This window comes from Amia ocellicauda, chromosome 9, assembly GCF_036373705.1.
Source record: "Amia ocellicauda isolate fAmiCal2 chromosome 9, fAmiCal2.hap1, whole genome shotgun sequence".
NCBI classification, from domain to species: Eukaryota; Metazoa; Chordata; class Actinopteri; order Amiiformes; family Amiidae; genus Amia; species Amia ocellicauda.
The window spans coordinates 31,803,814-31,826,179 of record NC_089858.1 but is presented as its reverse complement, the minus strand read 5'-3'; the positions used below and the strand labels follow the sequence as shown (position 1 = coordinate 31,826,179).

The following is a 22,366-nucleotide window of genomic DNA, read 5'->3' as shown; positions in this document are numbered from 1 at the left end:
TAGTTGTGCAGTGTGTGGACTGGTGACACAAGGGAGGTATGTCAGCCAATGCCAGTCGAAAGTCCTATTCCCCTTATGAGGCCTGCAGTACCAGTATAACTCTGGTCTGCAGAAAGTCACCTGCCCAATCATAGATATCGCAACTCACATGGGCATGCACAGATAGAGATATCCATAGTTTATAACTGTGAGCAAATGTGAAACTATACACTACAACAAGTATTATAGATAAAGAGAGATAAAGATATATTGGCTGAGGTACTATTATCCATAGTTTGGAACTGGGTGTGACTTTGAAATCATATGGTACTCCAGGGAATTTACTATATATACATATACACACACACACACACACACACACACACACACATATATATATAAAGCATTGTTCTACAAAGTACAGTATATGGTTTGAGATATGTGAAGGATTTTATTATGCTTGAGCACTAAGCACATTGAACTAAGAATTAAATAAAAGGTGTTTGTGATCTGATTTGTAATTGACCTTTCGCAAAAGCCCCACCCACCTTAGTTACCGTTGCTATGCCCGTCAAGCTGCGCTGCTCTGTAAGCGGTAACTACTGTTAACTACGCCAGCCGAGCATGGAGGGGAAAAGCAGCACGTTACCGCTCTGTGTAAGCGATTCTTTCTGGAGTAATACCTCCGTGATATCCTTCCAGATCGAAGCAAAAGGGATTGTGATATGCAGTGGAAGGATATGTTCAGAATAAAATCTTCTGTAAGTCAGCATCATCCTATCAACCTCAGCAGAAAGTCACCTGTTAAAATTAAGCCAACGAGCAGCGGCATGTCCAGAAAATGTTCAACGGGGTGGCCGAGTGGGGGCACAGGGCAAACTGAGGGGGCCATCCCATCAGCACCGCTCTGATGGAGTGTTGTTTACACTAGCAGGTGGGGGGGGTCTGGGGGGTGGCTGTTTTGTTCTCGCTGGCGGGGGGGCTGACGGTGTTCATAGGAGGGGCGTTGGGGGGGAGCAGCCTCTTTTCAGGGGGGCTTGGCCACCTCAGCCCCCCCCCCAGATACGCCCCTGCCTACGAGTGCCCCGGCGAGCTAATTTTACAGGTAGCTCGCTATCTACCTAACGTTAGTAGTAGCAATTTAGTCGTATTAATGGTCACATTAGCACTAATAACTATAATGTCAGCGTTAGTTAACACTGTTGGAATAATTATGTATAAATGTTGACAAAAGCAAAGATATCCCCCCTCTAAACTTCAGCATTTCACCATCGTGAGCCTGAATAACGAGAGCTTGACGGACCTTCTTCAAGCAGTGACCGGTTGCTAAGGTAGGATTGGACAAGGACCATTTGGGGGCGGGGCTTTGTGAAAGGTCAATTACAGAATACTGCAGTAGTGCTACACTGGCGATATTTTTTTGTGTTATTAAAAGAGAAAGGGGCTCCATACTAAAAATGAACAGGTGATGTATTCCAGCTGTAATTAAATTTGATGTGCTTCAGTTGAGATGTGGTTGATGCACTGAATCAATGGGGGAAAACAGACAATCTTAGCAAATGGGCACAAATGCAAGGCACCATGTCTTGCCACTTCCTCTATGTGCTTCCTGGAAACAAGATCAGAATAGGCAGTCTTCTTGGAATAGTTACTCAGCTTGAGAGAGAACAAATCTAACCATAAAAAGCACAAGTAAGAGATGCACAACACAAGAGAAGATAGGAGACAAGTAACTGAAACAATAAGGAAACTGCTGTTGTAAGAACTTAAAATTATGAACTACAGGAAATAAAATACAGGAAATCACAGAGTCAAAGACAATGAAATAATTGAATTGAGCAAAGGCAAGCAACAATATCCACCTGGTGTTCTGCACACAAATGGGTAGAATTCATTTTGCACAGCTTGCGATTTATCATTGGGCCACACTCAAAAGTCAACAATAGGCTGGTATTTATTATATGAAAAAAGTAGAAAACAAAAGCCTGAAAGCTATGAGATGGTGTCCTCTAGTAAAAAAACATAAGGGAAAATAAAAATGTGAACATCGACAAGACATTATTGTCTGACAGATGCATTTGTTTCTGCTAGTACTCCCATAGAAAACCCTGAAAATCCTAAATTGCGTGCATTTCTAAACAAACATGTAATAAATGCAGAAGCAATTCCTAATGCTGGTCAACCAAGAAGAGAATATCTACCCCAAATGATTGATTTGCACAAGACAGGAATTGTAGGACTGGTAAAGATGTCTGACAGTGTAGTTACTGACGAGTCTACAGATGCAAAATTATGCTTGTTCCCCAAGAGCTATTGAATACCTCTAAAGTGAAAGTAATATTAGTGGAAACAGTTAATCTGCACTCACATGTTTAATCACATTTGAAATTAATTGCAATAATATGACTGGATTTGTCTTTGATAATACCAGTTACATGATCAAGACATAGTGACATTCTTCATGGATTACCAAATTTCAATAAATTTCACATTTAATGCCAAATGGCATTTAAAGAATGAATAAAGTGCAGCCTATGAAAGCAGGTTGCATAAAACACAGGGTCCTAGTTAGAGTAGACCAAACAGCAGTTTAGCCCATCCTGAATATAGACCTTTTAAGTTTGCTAAAGGTACCAGAAATACATATCTACAGGAGAGAGAATTCCACTTAAAAGTAAAAAAAAAATTTTAACTTGCTGGGTATGTTAATTAATTAAAGACCATTCCCTTTATCAATCTGTACATTCACTGCATGGAGGGAGGACCTGTGTGACCCTTTGATGTTTATAGATTTGTATAGGCCTTTCTAAGTAACAACTAAGTAGCAAGAAATAACTTCAGAAACATGCTGTCAGAGCTGCTAGAGAGGAACTGACATAGGGAAGTACAAGCTTCTCCAGGGAGTGGGATCAAGTCACAACATTTGTGGGGCCTTGTCGGGATGTCTTTTTGCTGAAACAGGTACATTATGTGGTAAACCGCAGTGAAACACTCAATGGGAGTAGTATGGGATATGATATAGTTGGGGTTATGGTTAGGGTTACAGTCTTCCAGAGTTAGTGAGAGAGAATGACACCAAGATATTTTACCGACCATAAAGCAGCGGTTCTCAAACTTTTCAGGTTGTACCGACTTTTATCCCTTCACACATACACACACACAAAGAAATAATCATAAAAACAAATAAACAGGAGCTTAAAATAAAAATGTTGACAGTGAAAGTTACTCACTTTGTTAATGCAACAGATTTGTTTTGAGAGCACAGCTGTCCCATTCTGGACGTGAAGTTTGAAACTTATATGGGGATAATTTTACACTTGGGGCCTGTTCGGGTTAGTTTCAGGATAACTTGGCATAAACCTGGGATTTTCCGTTCTCCAAAGTGAGTTTAAAGTACAGCCAGCTATGTTACCAGGGTAACATGTGCAGCATCTCAAACCTGCTCCTTGGCAGGTTAACTCGACTAGCTGGCTAAGAAACTGAAGCACCTGAAGATTGGATTGTTGTTTATTTGTTATGTAAGTGAGAACCGGAAGGAATTAGCGCATCCATTGTAAATCTGGAGAATACTGGGGACTCCCTGGTCACTAATAGTCAGAAATCATAGTAGGGTTGAGGGAAAAGGCTGTCCAGAAAGATTGGTCACATAACAAATCCAAAAGGGAGTTTTCGGTCTTCGAGATTCAGATACAATTCCAAAAGTGGGCATGGAGACCAGGGAGATGACAAGCGATTATTATTTAAAACTGACTATTTCTTCCTGCTCCTCCCCAAATGTATATACCCTCCAGATTGAGAACCCTGGCCCTAAAATGCTCGATTATTATTATTATTTGTTATTATACACAAAATGTATATCTTAGTCATGTCAGTTCCATCCTTTCTTGTTTGTTCGCTGTAAAGCATGCATTATCAAAGGTAGGTAGATTTTAATTTATAATTTCCCAGCTGGCTAGTTTCTGATCGGTAACTTGAAGTCATGAAAAAAACTGTGTAATGAATTGTTATAGTTTAAATTTTCTCTATTGTTTAAATGTGTGAAATCTGTTTTTCTGTTAACAAACAGATGGTATTTTGCTTAATTCAAAATGTCCACCTTCTGACCTTTAACTTGCTGGGTAATTTAATATTAAGTGTCTAATTATTACATAATAAAGATTATTTCATTAACAAGTCGCTGTCACAGAGAATTCCACATGAAGCATATTTTATTCAACCTGATGTAGAGACATGTATTAGGATGTTGTTTTCAGTACTCCAAAGTGTAGACAATTGACATGAAGAGAAAAACACGTGTACTATGTGAAGTATATAGCTATCTATTATTAAATAGTAAGATTTACAATCCATTTAATGCCATATTTCATTTTACTTTTTTATTATTATTACGTAAATGGGAATCCGGTATTTTTCACTTCAGGTACTCAGATTCCAGAATTTCTACTTGGGCCAACCTCAAATAAACACAAAACCGACCCAGTCCTACTCCTCCTTCTACTAGTTTCACATCAACAATAGATGTATTCCACAATGTGAAAGTCCAATCACTAGGGTGTTTTGGAGAATGCCTGCACTTCCACAAAACCTAATATTACAAGAAATGATTTATTAAGCAAAGTTTACATTTTTTTAAATGTGTGGTGCAGAGACAAACGACACAAGCAGCACACAATTCAATGATTTAACATGCAGAACCACATGGCAGAAGTGTGACCTGTGCACAGTTCACAGGTACTGGATGATATGATCTTGTGGCATGATTGACACCTTGTGTAGCTGCGGTCACGCAATCTCCTTATCTCAAAAATCTACACTTCCTCACTCTGAAAGTGTAGCTTATGTCTGAACGGCAGCCAGGCCACAGTCACACAGTAATAAATCTATGTTGGTTAAAAATCATTGGCAATGAATTTCATCGTTGATTAGTTGGGTCTATCTGGGGTGTGGCTACTAAATACAAAAATGTAAAAGATGGTGGAGGCTGCAGCTACACCCGTGGAAAGCTGTGTAAGTCTTATTATATCCACATGCTACACTCAAGCAAGAGTCAAACAAGCAGTACAGTACATACAGACAAAACAAAGTAAACAAGAAAACAAGCAAGATAGCCTTTTTTATTGCTTACTCCCCTTTATTGGCTAAGAGGATTTTAAAAATTGCAAGTAACAAAGGTAACAAAGTAACATTTCTTTAAACTATCATGTGTAGGGGCACTTCTCAGAGCCTCTGGAAGTGCGTTGTACAGCCATGGCGCAGTGCTGCAGAAGGCTCGGACTATTTGATCAAATGAGTGCCATAAATATTGAATTAAAAATATAAATATTGGAAACGAAAAAATAAATGGAAAACGTTTGACTTTCGTTTTGACTTTGCAAAGGTGCTGCTGAAGCAATAAGCTTTTACAAAAATGTAAAAAAAGAAAAAAGTATCGCACACAAACTACACCTCACTATAAAGACACAAACTGAGTGCATGTTTCAATGTTAAACTATTTATTTTAAAATGCACACTAACCCTTTACTGTAAATTTGCAGGTCATTTCTAACAGTATTCTACTGTATTTTCATAAAACAGTAACATGCTGTATCTTTAACAGAATGGTTGTAAATATACAGCAGATTTCAGTTTTCAGCCCGTTTCATTCGTAATACAGTGTCATACTGTAGAGACATTGCATTCTGGGATTTATTTATTTATTAAGTCTAGCTAACTAGCAAATACTAACTTCTACATTTTATACAAAGTGTTTTATGTCTACTCTTCAGGGATTCATGAGATGATGGGAACAGCAGTAATTACACTTCTTTACAGCTCTGGTTTACTTAAATATCTTTGTGTTCCTCACAGTAAGTAAGTAAAATGAATAAATATGTTGATTAACTTTTTTTTTTTAAGCAGATCTTCATTCTCAGCATAGAAAACTTAACATTATTGCTCCCCCTATAAGATGGTCAGAACAAATGTATGAGCTAAAGATTAATACACCACTATGGAGAAGATTCAAAACATATATGATATTGTATTTAATTAAATAGTCATCATTAATCAGTAATCCTACTTTTACTTGACATGGGTAGACAATACAAGTATGCCAGTTGCCAAACTGAACACAAAATATCACATTTGCATAATAATGGTTATTTGGCAGCATCCACTTTTTGAGGAGCTGATATGATATCATTAACATAAACTGGAAAAATATTATTTTATTTGTATTCACTCCAATGCAAGTCTGAGACCAAGACATTAAGTAAAAATAAAAAGCCTGAAATTCCCACATCTGTGCGTGACATTGCTGTGGAGGAAGTAAAGGCAAACTAAATCAACTGTGACCGCAGCTCTGTGGAGATCCGTCTGATTCCACCAATACCACACACCCAGCGCAGCACAGAGCATCACAGCGCAGCACCGGGCAAGAGAGGGAAGCCCAGGAATCACACCATTTTCTCAAGCATGTTGCCCCCATCCCATGCAAATAATGAAACCTACAAAACGTAGTTTGGGACTCCACCGATTGCAGTAATCCATACCCACAAAGACATCACAATGATTGCATGTGACAAGAGTTATTAAGGCTACACTATACATGCCGTGGGAGAGGGGGGAAATCCTCACCACAAAATTTTCATAACTTGTTTTTGGTGTGGGCAGGGGGGAGGCATGTGCTGTACATTCAATTAATATAATGTGTCTTTGAAACTCATTATTTATCCTATATTGCCATATTTGTATTTATCCTACTTTCTCCCATTAAAAAGTCATCACCCTAAAATAATTATGTTAACAGTTCTCTTTTCCAGTGCAAAATGTGATCCACTTTGTCTGTCCCTATATGTTCAGGTCCCAATATGTTCCAAAACCATGTGTAATTGAAAAACATTAACTTTTTATCTTCTCCACACATATGTTGCTTGGTACTTGGTTTTTTTTTTCCTCTCAAGCAAGTTTTTTGAGATGGGTTGAATACAACTGTTCATTAGCAGTTCTAGAGTTATGTTCACCTGATTATTCTGCCCATGACTTGAACTGAACTGGGTCCAAGAAACACACCTACTTACTTACAGGAACTAAACTTAATTTGGACACAAATTACAGATTATTATTACTTTTCCCCTAAATGAAATGTTTCACAAAAACATTACCATATGCAATATTATGCCGCTGAGCCTGATAGATTGGGAATAATGAATCTTAATGAGAAAAATCGAGTGATCTTACAATATCTTAATTGAACCAGATTTATGTCAGTGTAGTTGTTACTATACTGGGTCCTGATTTACAAAGATTATAGTGATATTTATATAAATCTGTACTGCATGATCACTATACAAGTACAGGTCAGGTGTAGTCACTGCACAGGTGTGTTAGTGCCATTTTTGATGACCTATTTAAAAATATGATTATATATAAGTAGTGGTATTAACAATAATCACAATACATTACAAAATAATTTCTATGCTATGTGTATTCATTTTAGGAGTAAATGAAAACAGTCTAATAATGTGTGGTCTGTGCATCTAAAAAATAATTGTAATAAATTCCATTATCTACAGTTAAAGTCCTTATATTTTAGTTTGTAAATGTTAAACTATTATAAAGGGCCCAGGAAACCAGTGCAATGACAGCAATGCAGAGTTGTACTTGAAGCTTTCTGAACAAGTTGAACAATGGAGACAATTATAAAACAAATGAAAACAGGTTTAACGTATATAGTGTCATGCATGTTAGTATGCCCAGTTAGTATGTATAAAGGTTATGGTTAGAATAAAATAAAATAAATATAATAAAATAGTGGTATTCACCCCTCAAGGACTTTTTCACATTTTGTTATATTACAATCTGGAATGAAAATGGATTTAATTGTCATATTTTGTGTAGATCAGTGACTTAAAATCCCAATTAAATCTATTTTCGTTACACAGTGTAACACCACAAATGGAGGGTGAATACATTGTGTATATGTGCCAAACATTGGGCTTACTTTTAAGAACTTATTTTTCAGTGCATTGTCAAATGACAAGAGCATTTAAAAAAAAAAATCATATAATTTCCATATAAAAATATAGTAAAATGAGTCGTTTCTAGATGAAGAGGGAAACTTCACTTTTTGGGTCACTTGTCATATAAATATATACGCCGGATCCGTCCCTTCCTCACCGACTACTCGACTCAGCTACTCGTCCAGTCACTGGTCCTCTCCCGCCTGGACTACTGCAACTCCCTCCAGGCCGGCCCGCCTGCATCCACTACCCGCCGCTCCAGCTCATCCAGAACTCTGCGGCTCGTCTGATATTCTCTCTGCCACGATTCGCACACGCTACTCCACTGCTCCGCTCCCTCCACTGGCTCCCGATAGCGGCACGCATTCAGTTCAAAACATTGACCCTCACCTACCGCTGTCTTGACCACACTGCGCCAAGCATCCTTCAGACACTCGTCTCTCCATCCCCTCCAGACCACTGCGCTCCTCCAGTGCCAGAAGACTAACTCTGCCTCCTCTCCACTCTCCTTCCTCCAGAGCCGCTCCTTCTCATCCCTGACTCCTAAGTGGTGGAACGACCTGCCCACCGAAGTCAAGACAGCAGAGTCCTTGACCTCATTCCGGCGCTTACTCAAGACGCATCTCTTCCGACAGCACTTGTAATATTAGTCCTTTATCTCTGCTAGATAGCACTTCTCAGTCAAATTCATGGATTATAAATATTATATATAGAGAGAGTATATACACTGTATAGTACTTGTAATACGAGTCCTCTATCCCTGCTAGAGAGCACTTCTCAGTTTTATCATGCTTCTTGTGTTTTCGATTTGTTTTCCTCCTTGCTCCCTTTCCCGTAGCCCTTGACTGTGACCCTACATCTTGACAGCACTTAGCTTTTACCGTCCAGGATGTAGGAAGTCACTTACTGTACTTGTGTTAATTTGTAATATGTATTATTTTGAATTGCTGTTTTAGCTAAATTGAATTTGTAATGATTGATGCCTTAACTGTATTTTTGCACTTTGTTTGCACTTATGTTGTAAGTCGCCCTGAATAAGGGCATCTGCCAAGAAATAATAATAATAATAATAATAATAATAATAATAATAATAATAAATGTGTAAGCAACTTTGTTCAAGAAATTGGTTACACTCCAGCATTATTAAAGCACTAAACCTTTCCTGTTGTGCTAGAATGCAGATCAGACTGAGATTTAAGTGACCTGCTTCTAAGACTGCACTTCATTCCTGCCCATGTAAGTTGGCCATGTATTCCATTTAGTTAATCCACTTATTGGTTAATAATCTCTCAATTCCTTTAATCATTTTATCTCCTTCTTTCCATCAAGGTGCATTGATTAAGCAGCAAAAGCTACAGACTTTTATTTAAAGGGACATGGCTTATTACCAATCAGTCGTATTCAATAGTATTTCTTAGAATGTGTGAATAAATAATTGAAATGTTTCAATTTAGCAGTTGGAACACATTTTGTCAGTTGGTTAACTCTGCCCATCCCAAAGAGACTGATGTTGTATTTTTTGTATTTTTGAACTTTGTATTGTGCTTATATTTCGTAAGTTGCCCTAGATAAGGGCATCTGCTAATAAATACATACATACATACATACATAAATACATAAATAAATAAATAAATAAATAAATAACATCATCTACAGAATTCATTACTGAAAATATATATTTGAGCCTGTCATATTCAATTCAGAAATAATTCTTAAGCTTTTGTGCAAACTTAAATATCTTTGTGTTTTCTGAGCAATTTCTGAGCAATTTCTGGAAGTCTTTTAACACTAGAGTGATTGATGAAATGCACATTACCTTTTGCTGAATACAAGTGATGTATTTGGAATGATATTCAGCAACCGAATACCCAGTGATACAACGAGTTTTGCATGGCTCAAGTGGCAACTTTATGGATAAAGTATAGACTTCTTGTTGGATTGCTTCAGTCAGGTGGTCTTTAAAATGTGTAATGGGTTAATAGGGGAATGGTGGTGGGGAGGGGCACAGAGAGGAGATAAAAGGGATGAGGAAGTGGAAAGAGGGGGCAGTGTATCCAGTTACCCTCTGTGTGTATGATTGTGCATAATAGTTCATAAAGCTACTCTTCAACCTGACATAATGAATTGGTTTTTACTCCTTGGAAATCCCCGCAAATGAGTTGTTTTCTGCTCGGGCAACGTATAAATCTTTTTAATCAGTTGCAATCATCTTATCTGCTTCTTGAAAAATAATTTTACATTTTTCTGGCAAGAGGTATATCCGGGCATCACAAGTCAAATATACTTAACTGGCAGTAAGCCTCAAAGAATGTCATATCATGTAACTGGCATTATCAGAAACAAATCCAGTCACATTATTAACATTAACTTCAAATGTATTTGAACATGTCACAATATCCTGTGAGTAATTTTGATTGCAGATTAATCGTATAGGCTAATATTACTTTCACTTCTGACAAAATGTGCAAAACATACTGATCTTTTGTATCATTAGACTAGTTAGTAAGTACATGTACCACATTAGACACTTTTACCAATTCAATCAAGCTGTAGAATGTGCATGTTTGTTGAGAAATGCACGCAGTTTGGGATTAACATTTTCTTCCAATATTAACATACACAAATGCCTCTGTGAAAATTAAAATAGCATCTTTTCAGTATTCAGGACTTTCTTTCCCTTATGTTTTACTGGAGGAGGTTGTTTAATTGCTGTCAGTATTAGCCTTTCATTGCAAAATAAATTAAATGTATCAGTGTACAGAATACCAAGTCTATATTGTTTATTTATTAGCAATGTTTAGGTCTCTCAATGTTCCTTTTAACACATCAGTTTATTCAGTTATCATTTATACTAAGTGTAATTGGTTTTTATTTGGCCAAAGATTGATTTATTAATTGTGAATTAAACTACTATAACTGGAGTGGCTGCAGTGACATCTAGTGGATAGCAGTTGAATTACAATTGGAAAAAGTCAAGTCAAAATGCAGAGCCTAGTTATCAGGTACAACCCAAATGTAAATTTAAAACATTTAGTCTAGCCTTTGAATTCTGAGGCACAGTTAATAGCTTTAGAACATAAAATAATACAAATATAAATTAATTATAATGTAATCAATATTGAATGAAGGCTGCATTTCTAATAGTTACCTACATTATATAATATATCCTTACCATCAGGGGGAGTTAATCTAATGTTGATTTAGTGCATATTATTGATAAAGAATGAAAGAAGGAAGTGAGGTTCAGATCTAGTGGTAGAGAAATAGCCAGCCCACACTTTACACCCTCAGGAATATTAATCCGTTTAATGTCAATCCTCCTGTTATTTTGAACATCTGTTAATAAACTTGACTAACAATTTAAGATAAGTTAATTTCATGTTTCCACACCTACATAGCCTGCAACAAAAAAAAATCGGACGGAGCCATGCTACCGAATTTCAAAAACTTACAAATTTTACTTCAACACTTAATTTCTTCACTATCTCGACGGCAACGTCTCTGTAGAGGACCACTGGGGGGATATTAGAAAAGACATCTAAGCAGTAACAACAACAGAGAATCACACCGGAAATGGAAAATAGTAAATTCAGCAACAAAGAATTTTAACGAAAGGGAAACTGTAATCATAAACTTTCCCCTAAAGAGAAAATATCAGCAATTCATAAAAATAAGTGTAAAACAACACACAATGCTTCAACTCTTTATGAGCCATGTCTTTTTCTTTGCTATGTTCATACGTTAGAAGCTAAATGTTTTGATTTTGTTTGAAATATACTACAAGACAATGTAAGGTTTATATCTTTTACTTTTACTTTAATTGCACAGGGAACATGTATATATATTCCAGATTTTAAAGGTTAACAAAGATATCCAAGTGTTATATGCATTACATTTTACATTACATTATTTGTCATTTAGCAGATGCTCTTACCCAGGGCGACTTACATTTGTACATTTGTAGGTGAAGTACCTTGCTCAAGGATACAACAACATGTGGGATTTGAACCCACAACCTTTGAATCATGAGTCAAGAGCCAAGACTCAAGAGCTACTCCACAGTGCTGCCTGTCTACTCCATAAAGTAATGGACTGTTGCATGGAAATTGAGACCAAAAGTTAAATTAACCAATTAACTTCTTGAAGCATGCGTGCTCATCCACACGCTAAGACTGCAAGGTATGTCTAGATTGTACAATGTAAGTAAAGCTGAATAATACCTTTTGTCTTAGGTATTGGTTTTGGGGATAAATTAGTAGAGATTTGAAAAGGGAATTTGAACTCACAGGTTCTGGTTAGAAGAATCTGCTGCTTGTATACAAAGATAGGTCATGTCCTGCAATACCAACAAAAACATGAGAAAATCAGAAACTAAAATAAACAAGATAAATACATTTTTTTTATTATATAATTACGTATGGTAAGAAAGCCTCAATGTAAATGTTCACCATGAAGAAACTCTGCATCCTAGTGACCAATGTGAAGAATGACATGTAAAATGTATTTAAAATTTGCCATTTCTTGAAGTACATTTAGAAAGTCATTATTAAGAAGGGATGTCTATAAAATCTTAAATAATGTATTTAATAAAAAAAAATAAAAAAAAAAATAATAATAATAATATATATATATATATATATATATATATATATATATATATATATATATATATAATAACAATATTATGTTTTTTTTTATCTAATTGACAAACCTTTTCTGAAACATAATATTAGCAATACCATATGAGGCTTCGGTTGAGGAAACGACTTCCTTATTATATGCTCATTGTCATTCATGCCTCTAGAAAAAAGCAACAGAATATCAGCTTGTGGTCGTTCACAATAGAGGGAGTGACAGTGATGTTTTTACAGCAAATTCTGCCATCCCAATGTTCCTGCATTTCTTGGCTAACATTTTCAACTGTAATGATTGGTTGTGCAATCAATGTCAGTAAAGGGTTTCAATCTGCTGGTTAAATTGCCTACACTGGTCTTAAACACAAAACAGTGACACCCATTTCTGATGGGCGGGGGTGTGGGGGGTGGACAAAAAAGCAATACAGATTTGATTTGAATGGGCAAACAAATGGAGTAAACCTAAATTAGGCAGTTGTGTTTGCTTAATTTTTAGTGAAGCAGTATTAAAAACTAAACACCAGATTCAACATACGAGAAATATGTTTTGACACAAAATTACTGCAAAATGTTAGACAGCATTGCACAATGGAAACATGCCATTTTGAGGAAAATACTGTTCAGATTTCACAGATTAGCAATAGTCTTGGACTACTCTAAATAACACTGGGCAATACAGAACTAGTGGTGTTTTACACCAGGACAGTATAACAATGGAAAGCTGTATTTCAATTATGTGCAATTATCTGTTCTGAGTCAGATGCAACTCCCTAGCTATGCTGACAATACATTACATTTTAATTGTGAATATGGTAACAGACATTTCACTCGGTGTTCTCCATCCTCACCTCCATCACAGGTCTGGCGTTGTTGTAAACAGACAGAATTTGCGTAATCCCATTTCTGGCCAAACTGTCACGGTCTTCAGAATCTGCAGAGGGAAAAACAAATATATTTTAAATACCATTTGTGCAAAATTGTGCATCATCTTTAGAGCTATTATAGTTAAAACCTTGATGACACCGAGCTCTCTTTAAATGTCATTATAATACAAGTCTAATTCAGAAAGAATGACTTAATGCTGCTTCAGTTTGATATACACTAGTCTTTCATTGACACACTGTGGTCAAATCCAGTACTGCACCAGCAATGAAGTTTAAAAAGGTGAAATTTTCTACTGAAATTGATTGGCTCCTTATACCACTTTGTTTCCGCTCATATACTATATAACTTAGATGCCCCCAGTTATACTTCAGGAGTTTGGACTACTTTAAGCCTCACTCAACTAAAGGGAACAATGACCTGCACATAGGAAGTGCTCCCCCAACTGGATAGAATGATCTTCTGCAAAGCACGTAATGATGGAGAAGTGCATTTGCTGCTGGATACTTATGCTTGGGAAGGCAGAAGTCATTCATGAGGCTGTTCTCCTCCTGAAACTCAGTTTAATACTCCATAAAGCAATTTGTGTTGCTTTAATACAGGGGTTCCCAATGTCTGGTGATGGAGGGCCAATTTCCTGTGGTTGCATGGGATGGGGGGCCGCAGTAGAAAATTAACCACCGATTTTATTTCCTATACATTTCTGTTAGGGAACATTTATTAACTTTAATTATTGTTTTATTTTTTTTACCTCCAAATTACATATCCAATTTGTAACAGAAAATTGTCATAAAGTGTAAAAATTAAGAAAAGCTTCAGAAAAGGGCTGGCTGAAGGTTGGCTTTGGCGGGCCGCACCAAAAATCCTCGAGGGCCACACTTTGGCAACCCCTGCTTTAATAGCATCTAGAGAAACCAGCAGACTGTTTAGATACAAAACAGACAATGAAAATACAACCCAACCAAAAAACTAACAAACGTGTAATGAGACAACTATACATTTATTTATATTTGCCACATAGCATTTTGCATTTAGGTAAAAATAAAACAATGTATTGTGTCATCTGACCAGAGAACTTCTTGCCAAATCTTTGCTGTGTCTTCCACATGACTTGTGGCAAAATCCAATGGGGATTTGATGTGAAAGAGTTTCAGCAATGGCTTTGCAATCTACTTTATGTAGATCAGTGACACAGAAATCCCAAATAAATATTTTTTTGTTCCAGATTGTAACAACAAAATCTGCAATAGTCCTTGGGGGGTGAATAGAAATTAAATCCACTGAAAGTGTTTTTAGCTAAACTTTTAAATAAGTACAAGCTTGGTGCACTTTCTATTTAGTTATGCATTTATTCATTATTCTCAGACTTGTGTAAAAATATTTCTTGACATTCAGTATTCAGTGGGGTGTGACAAGGAGCAACGGCACAAACAATAAAACAAAAATCACTTCAGTGGAGCAATGAAGCAATACAAATGCTGATCCAAATAGTCACACTTACGGTTTTGTGTGCATGTGGTCTATATGCAGTTTATGTACTGCAGATTCAGAACATCTTGTATAGCAATCATTAGAGCATCTAAAATTAGAACTGAGATGCACGTAATGGATTTTTTTTCACAGAACACTTGACCAAGAGAACTGTGATGGCCAGGAGCATAAGGTTTAATTTACTATCTTGTTTCTGAAGAACTCCACTTGTCAGCAAAATAACTGTTCCTTACATTGACATTTTTATTCTAAAAAGGGCTGTTGTGTTGATCAGACTTTAAACACATAAAAAGCATACATCAGGTACCAACAAAGGAAAAATATTCAATTTACAATAATTTCATCATTCTACCAGTAAACACAGCACACATCTACCCCTATCCCCCCATTACAGCGGTTTGTAATGCTTGTTTTACATGTTTAACAGTCCACTGGCAACTGAAAAGAAGGTGGGAAATCTGAATGGGTTCTGGAGTGTAAAATCTTCAGCTGCTTCAATATGACTATTTTGTAGCAGGTATTTAAAGTGTGCAAATGTTCACATGGATTATATTTAATGTTCATTATTATGCTTGTCCTTTTTGCGTGTGATATTAAAGTCCATAGGCATGAATGAACACTACAAGTAGTCCTACAAGTGATTACCATTTCATGAAGAATGCCCAAAAGTCAGTGGTTTGTAGGGTTGCCACCTTTGAGAAAGGAAAAAAAAAAAAAAAAAGGAACAGGGGGCGGAGGCGGAGTCAAGCTAGGGGGGTCCGGGGGCATGCCCACCCCCGTGAGAAAATTTTAGGGAGAACACATCTGAGAACATAATCCTATTATTTTAAGTAAACATGAGGTCAAAAAGTGTTCCAGTTACAAATATGCCTTTTCATTTTTGCCTTAGGAGAAATATCCCCTGCTGTGGCATCACCAGAATAGATTAGATTCAGGTTAATTCTGTCTATAGCCTACGTGGGAAGGGGGCATAGGGCAGAAAGACAAGCATTCAAAAGTACCTTAAAAGCATTGCAATGCTTTATTAACAAAATGCAAGTAAAATACACAACGTTTGCAAAAACTGCAAGAAAAAAATAATTAATAAGAATGAATTTAACTGTAAACATGTTATTTTCTCACATTTAAAATCATCTTTAAATCATCTGACTGTCCTCATTACTTCTTCCACTTGGCGTTACTCCCTGCAGCCTGGAGCAGTGCCTTGTCTTTTCAAAACAGTTCTGTAGAATTCACCACAGGCCATGTTAAAGTTCAAGATGATAGGAAGCTCTTTTCTTGTGTATAATATCATATTTACACTGAATTCCAATATACATTTAATGTGTGCTTTGAAAGAAATACACATGTAAAACACATGTATGTATTAAGTATTTCCTTGCCAGATGTGCACATACAAATGCATGGAACACATGGAAAGTGTGTTATAATATAATTATAATATAATATAATTTATAATGCAGTCTACATCTAAACAGAAGTGGGGCTAATGCATTGGGACCACGTATGTGCAGATAAATTGAGAATCTTTTAAACTACGGACCAGGGAGGCAGGGAGCTCAATACCAGGAGTATAAGGAACAAGATGTTAGACCTATAAGCCACAGTGTTAGCGGGTGACTATGATGTTGTGGGAGTGACAGAAACATGGCTTACAGAAAATGATGGGGATGGATTGTACAGTGTAATCAGGACTGCATGTAGCAAGGATGTGGCTGTTATAATGGGGGATTTCAATTTCCCAAACTTAGACTGGGAAAGCCCAGTGGGGACTACAGAAGCAGAAATAGAAATGGTTAAGGTGGTAAATGACTGCTTTCTAACTCAATTTGTCAGGGAACCAACCAGAGCGCATGCATTGACTTGATCTTTTCAAATGACCAAGATAGAGTCAGAGGGACAGTAGTTAGAGAACCAATGGCAAACTGTGATCACAATATGGTTAGCTTTGAGGCATACTTAAAAAAAAAAACAAGGACCAAGTCTAAAACAATGATCTACAATTTTAGAAAAGCAAACCTTGAAGAAGAGTTAAGACTGGAGCACACTGGATACAGATTCAGTTGAAAATGGATGGTTATATTTTAAGAATATACTACTTGAGGCTCAGAAGAAATGTGTACCAAAACGTAGCAAATTGAGGACCAAAAACACTGGCCAAAATGGTTTAATAGAGGTATGCAAAAAATATCAAGAGAAATAAAATGTTGTATAGTGCATACAAAAGGGATAGAGATTAAACAAAATACAAAGAATATGTTGAACTGCAAAGAGATCTTAAGAAAGGGATCAGGAACGCAAAGAGGGAAATAGAAAGAAACATAGCTCTTGGAGCTAAAACTAATGCAAAGAGCTTTTTTCAATATTACAACAGCAAGAGGTCAATAAAGGAGGAAGTGAAGGTTCCACACCAAAGACTGATCCTCAAATTGGAAGATTATTAATTAAAGTGGTTTAATTAGGCAGACTGCATGGTCACCTTGTGCCAGGAGGAATTAAGTGCAGCCTTAGAAAGCAGTCTGACAGTTGTTGTTTTTTCTTTTTTCATATACATACAGGGGGGTTTAAACAATGCTTTATACTGCAGATTCATGGATTGGTGTAACATGATGTAAAACATGGGAGCGCAGGTCTTCATAACCCACAGCTCAGGTCATTCCACTGTAAAACACTAAATCAGATTAAATCAAAACTTGGACCCCCCGACTAATAGCAAACTACAAACTTGTATATTATACTAGCAGCTAAGATAGGAGTAGAAGACAGTAGCATCTTACAAAACATGAAGTCACCACTGAGTACATTGCTGTCTGTTAGCAGCTGGGTAATAGTTTTGATTTAATCCCAGCCCTGGTTAATAATTATTATTAACATATCTGGCAGACACAAGGTAACTCACACTGAATAATGAAAAAGACTGATCCTCAAATTGGAAGCTGTAGGCATTCAGGGTAATGCAAGTACATGGATTTTGAACTGGTTGATGTATAGGAAACAGAGGGTGTCGATTAGAGGAGTCGCTTCTAACTGGAGTGAGGTTGTTAGTGGAGTCCCACAGGGATCAGTACTAGGGCCTTTGTTGTTTCTAATCTATATTCATGATCTGGACTCTGGGATAGTTAGCAAACTTGTCAAATTTGCAGATGATACTAAAATAGGTGGCTCAGCAGATACAATCTCGGCAGCACAGGTTATTCAAAGGGACTTAAATAATATTCAGTTGTGGACCAACACCTGGCAGATGAAATTCAATGTGGACAAGTGCAATGTAATACATGCAGGTAACAAAAATGTCCACTATAATTACACTATGGGAGGAATAGAACTAGATGAAGTAACACATGAGAAAGACCTAGGAGTCTATGTGGACTTTCTCTATCCAAGCAATGTGGAGAAGCAATAAAAATGGCAAACACAATGTTAGGGTATATTGTCAAAAGTGTAGAATTGAGAACAAGGGCAGTGATGTTCAGACTGTACAATGCACTAGTTAGAGCCCATCTGGATACTGTGTGCAGCTCTGGGCTCCACACTTCAAGAAAGATATCGCTGCTCTAGAGGCAGTTCAGAGGAGAGCAACCAGACTTATTCCAGGTCTGAAGGGAATGTCCTACTGAGAGACTGAGGGACCTGAACCTTTTCACCCTGGAACAGAGGAGACTACATGGGGACTTGATTCAAGTCTTCAAAATCATGAAAGGCATCGACCACATCAAACCAGAGGAGCTTTTCCAGATCAGCAGGGACACACGCACCCGGGGACACAAATGGAAATTGGGCTTCAAGGCATTCAAGACAGAAAACAGGAGACACTTCTTCACACAGAGAGGCGTCACAATCTGAACAAACTCCCCAGCGAAGTGGCTGAAGTTGAAAATTTGGGAACATTTAAAAATAGACTGGATAGGATCCTTGGATCACTCAGTTATTAATGGACACCAGACGAGCACGATGGGTGGAATGGCCTCCTCTCGTTTGTAAACTGTCTTATGTTGTTATGTTCTTAAAGCTTTCCTCCAGCGCTATAACATGGTCCATAATGGAAATTTAAGAAGCATTCAACTGCCACCCTTGGTATTGAGAGTACTGGAATGAGGAATGAGATAAAAATCACACAAAACTCCCCAATCAAGTCACCCAACTGTGACGTTTGAAAACAAAATGTGATACTTTGTAAACAAATGGATTTACATCAGTCTAGATTCTGAAGGACTATTAATAAAAAATAAAAAAAATCAATGCATGTATTTTTTACTAATGACGGAAAAAACTAAACCAAAAAAACTGCAGATTACTGATCATTTTTAATTCAACTGGAAGGAAATGACTGAGGTTTAACTTCATCTCGATCCAGAATTTTACTTTGATGCCAATTTCTTTTCTGTAATGCTTCATTCTTTCAACTCCGACATATTGCTCTTATCTGTCATTACTTGGTCACAGCTGTCGCAGAAGCATTAATCCCTGCTTTTGTTACATCAAGGCTGAATTATGGCAATTATTTTTATATTTATATTACTTAGATTTCCAGAAGAAAAAAAAACAATAGACAAACTTCAACTGGCCAGAACGTCTCCTACCAGAACCTCTACTGGGATTTTCTAGGAGATGTATAGAGTGATGCCGACCGGGTGATTCACACAGATGCAAAGGTCTGAATTGATTTAACAGCACTCCAATACTAAAGTTCACTTGATTGTGTGATTGAAAAACTCCTGCAGCTAGCGCACAGGGAAAATCAAAGCACTCACTCTGCTATAGCCGGTCTTTTTCTAAATCACAGGAGAATTGTATTTAAATTAGAATCAGTTTAGATTTTCACTGGGACCAATACATAAGCTCTGAACACAGAGTCATGGGAAAAATTGCTCCGTTTTCCTAATTTCCTAAATATTATATTCCCTTACCAGGAAACCCCCTTTTGAATAGTAGAATAATCATTGACCACCACTAAGATACAGCACTGTATAACCTCAATTTTAGGCTCCATTGGATCCCTCTTCCACAAAGAATAGAGGATAGTCTGCATGCTTACACCTTCCTATACCTGTGCAGTTTTCAGTTCTATGTCAAGCAGTACATTAAACAGAGTCTCTGTCTGGTACATTGATTCACTGATTAATGAGTCTATTGTTATAAAAAAAGGAGAGTATGAAACACAGACCAAAAGTCACTAGTGCATATTACAACTGAGAATTGGTTTCAACAGTTTTTTTATATTAATCAGCACTGTGGGTAGAAACTGAGGAAACTGATTGATTCACCACACAAGATAAAATCATGCAAGAACTGAAGGTGGATCTCGGTTTTCCTCTTAAAACTGAAACGAAACTGAGAGCAGAGCAGCTAGAAGTTGAACTGATTAAATCAGCACTGTAAAAAGAAACAGGGAAACATACACTGAGCAACAGAGGTTCTCTTGCCAGGTAAACCAGTTATTTCTTCCCACAGTGCTGATTAATCAGTAAACTCTTGCAGCTGTTCTTAATTGAAAGTGTCAATCAAGCTCTGAGAAGTATCAGCTGAATACCATCTTTGTGCAGCACTTGTGGAAATTAAGGTCGAGGAATAAAATAAAGGAAACTTGTTTTTTCTTTGAGACGTCTTTGAGAGTGTGGTGGGCCTTTGTGACAATCTCACCCGACACTGCTGCAAGGCTTACAATACATATCTACAAACACACTTATCCATTAACACTTTTTGTTAAAATGTACCCCATAACATTTCACTGCACACATCAGAAGATCTATTTTTAAAATGTAGTCCCACATGCAATATTATACTACACTACTTAAATGTTTACTTTAAGCTCATAGTAAATATATAGTTAAAGCACAGATATTGGCCATAATAACAGATTTTCCAAAACATAATTTAAAGGTATCTACTTACCCCTTATATTTCCAAGATACAGGCCATCTACTATCTAAGGGAAAAAACATTGAGAGCATTACTAAGACATTCTCAACATGTAGGTTTTAAATGGAAAATGTGTGACAAAAAATTACAATAAATGAGAGAAAAGGATACATTGTTGCGGTTTGTTTTCATAACGTGGTGAAACTCAGAATGAAGGCAAGTTTCACTATCACGAAAGCTTGAAGCTTAATGCATGAAGCTTAAAATGGTTTCTAGAAACACGTTATATAAACTAGGACATATACATAAATTACGGAAGACGAAAACTTATACAGTAAAATGCGAATTGGTGGACAAATTCAGTTACAGTTTAATACTTCAGCTACATCTGAAAACTGATTTCTGGTTTATACTTCTGCTTCACTGCAAGTTGTGAATATAGTGTATGAATAGTAGGGGGGGAAATGTGATAACAGTAAATATAAACACATTGCTGTAAGTATGTAAAAACGTGAATAAGCATTAAGAAATGTAAGTTACTTAGTAGACGTCACTAAAGTGTTAATATCGCAAACAATAGTAAACCAGTACCCTGCACTAAAAAGCAATACGATACCTTGTTTGGATTTTTACCTGGGCAATTTACCAAACAAGAATATGAAATTGACTACAAAAACACAACTCCACAGAGATCATATTTTTCTGCTTGATGTTTCTATGTATATTGCATTGCAAACAGTACACGAAAAGGCACAGCAACTTCGCATTTGAATTAAGAGCTCAATTGAAACGTACCCTACACAAACAATACCAGTTCCCATCTCCATCTTACAAAATACAAGCATGTCAGCTACTCGTTTGCTTGTTTTTGCAAAACAACACAGCAAGCTGTTCGGATCGTGCGTCTCTGGCAACGAAACAAGTCAACAAAGTAACCGTGTCGTACCTTACTCATCCGGGTCCCCATGGCTGCGACCACCGCCGACACGTGTCTGTGGAGGGACCGGGCTCCCCGGGACTGTGCCGCCCTACACACAACCACACGTGTTTGGCCGGATTAACCGATTTGTGGGTCGCCACGAAAACACGCCTGTAGGATCACAAGTGCGTATCACACGGCGGGGCGCTGCTGCGTGTCCCTGTGGCCGCTCGGAGAGGTGTCGGACACTGCCGTGCACTGGAGCAGCACCTCTTCCGCTCAGCTCCTGTATCCAGCCGACACAGACACCGTGACAGCAGGACCGGACTGGGGTGAAACTGTTAACTCCTGCAGTGCTGGGCACCCTGTCAGCCGCTTCATGTGCCGTGTGTTCTGTTTCGAATCATTTGTCTGACAACGTTCGACTGTACATTTTATTAAACGCAAACTGAGAATATTGTTTTAAATGACATGTGTGGTGATGATATATGCCATGACATTGCCAGTGTCAGTAAGCAAATCATTCCGGAGCAATTACATAACCGTTACATTTCTGTCTTATGAATGTAACACTACTGTAACTCCCCCAGTATTAAATACTT

The 22,366-nt window shown here is 37.2% G+C and overlaps 1 protein-coding gene across 1 annotated transcript in view; it reads right to left on the bottom strand.

Moving 5' to 3' along the window:
* Window positions 1-22,079, bottom strand: part of dusp22a (dual specificity phosphatase 22a) — a 55,122-nt gene extending 33,043 nt beyond the window's left edge. The window contains exons 1-4 of the mRNA XM_066714086.1: window positions 21,792-22,079; window positions 20,879-20,912; window positions 13,462-13,544; window positions 12,266-12,315 (exon numbers count right to left, since the gene is read on the bottom strand). Coding sequence (XP_066570183.1) covers window positions 12,266-12,315; window positions 13,462-13,544; window positions 20,879-20,912; window positions 21,792-21,812 — 188 coding nt within the window. The 5' untranslated portion in view covers window positions 21,813-22,079. The remainder of the gene's footprint in view (window positions 1-12,265; window positions 12,316-13,461; window positions 13,545-20,878; window positions 20,913-21,791) is intronic.
* Between the last annotated feature and the right edge of the window lie 287 nt (window positions 22,080-22,366).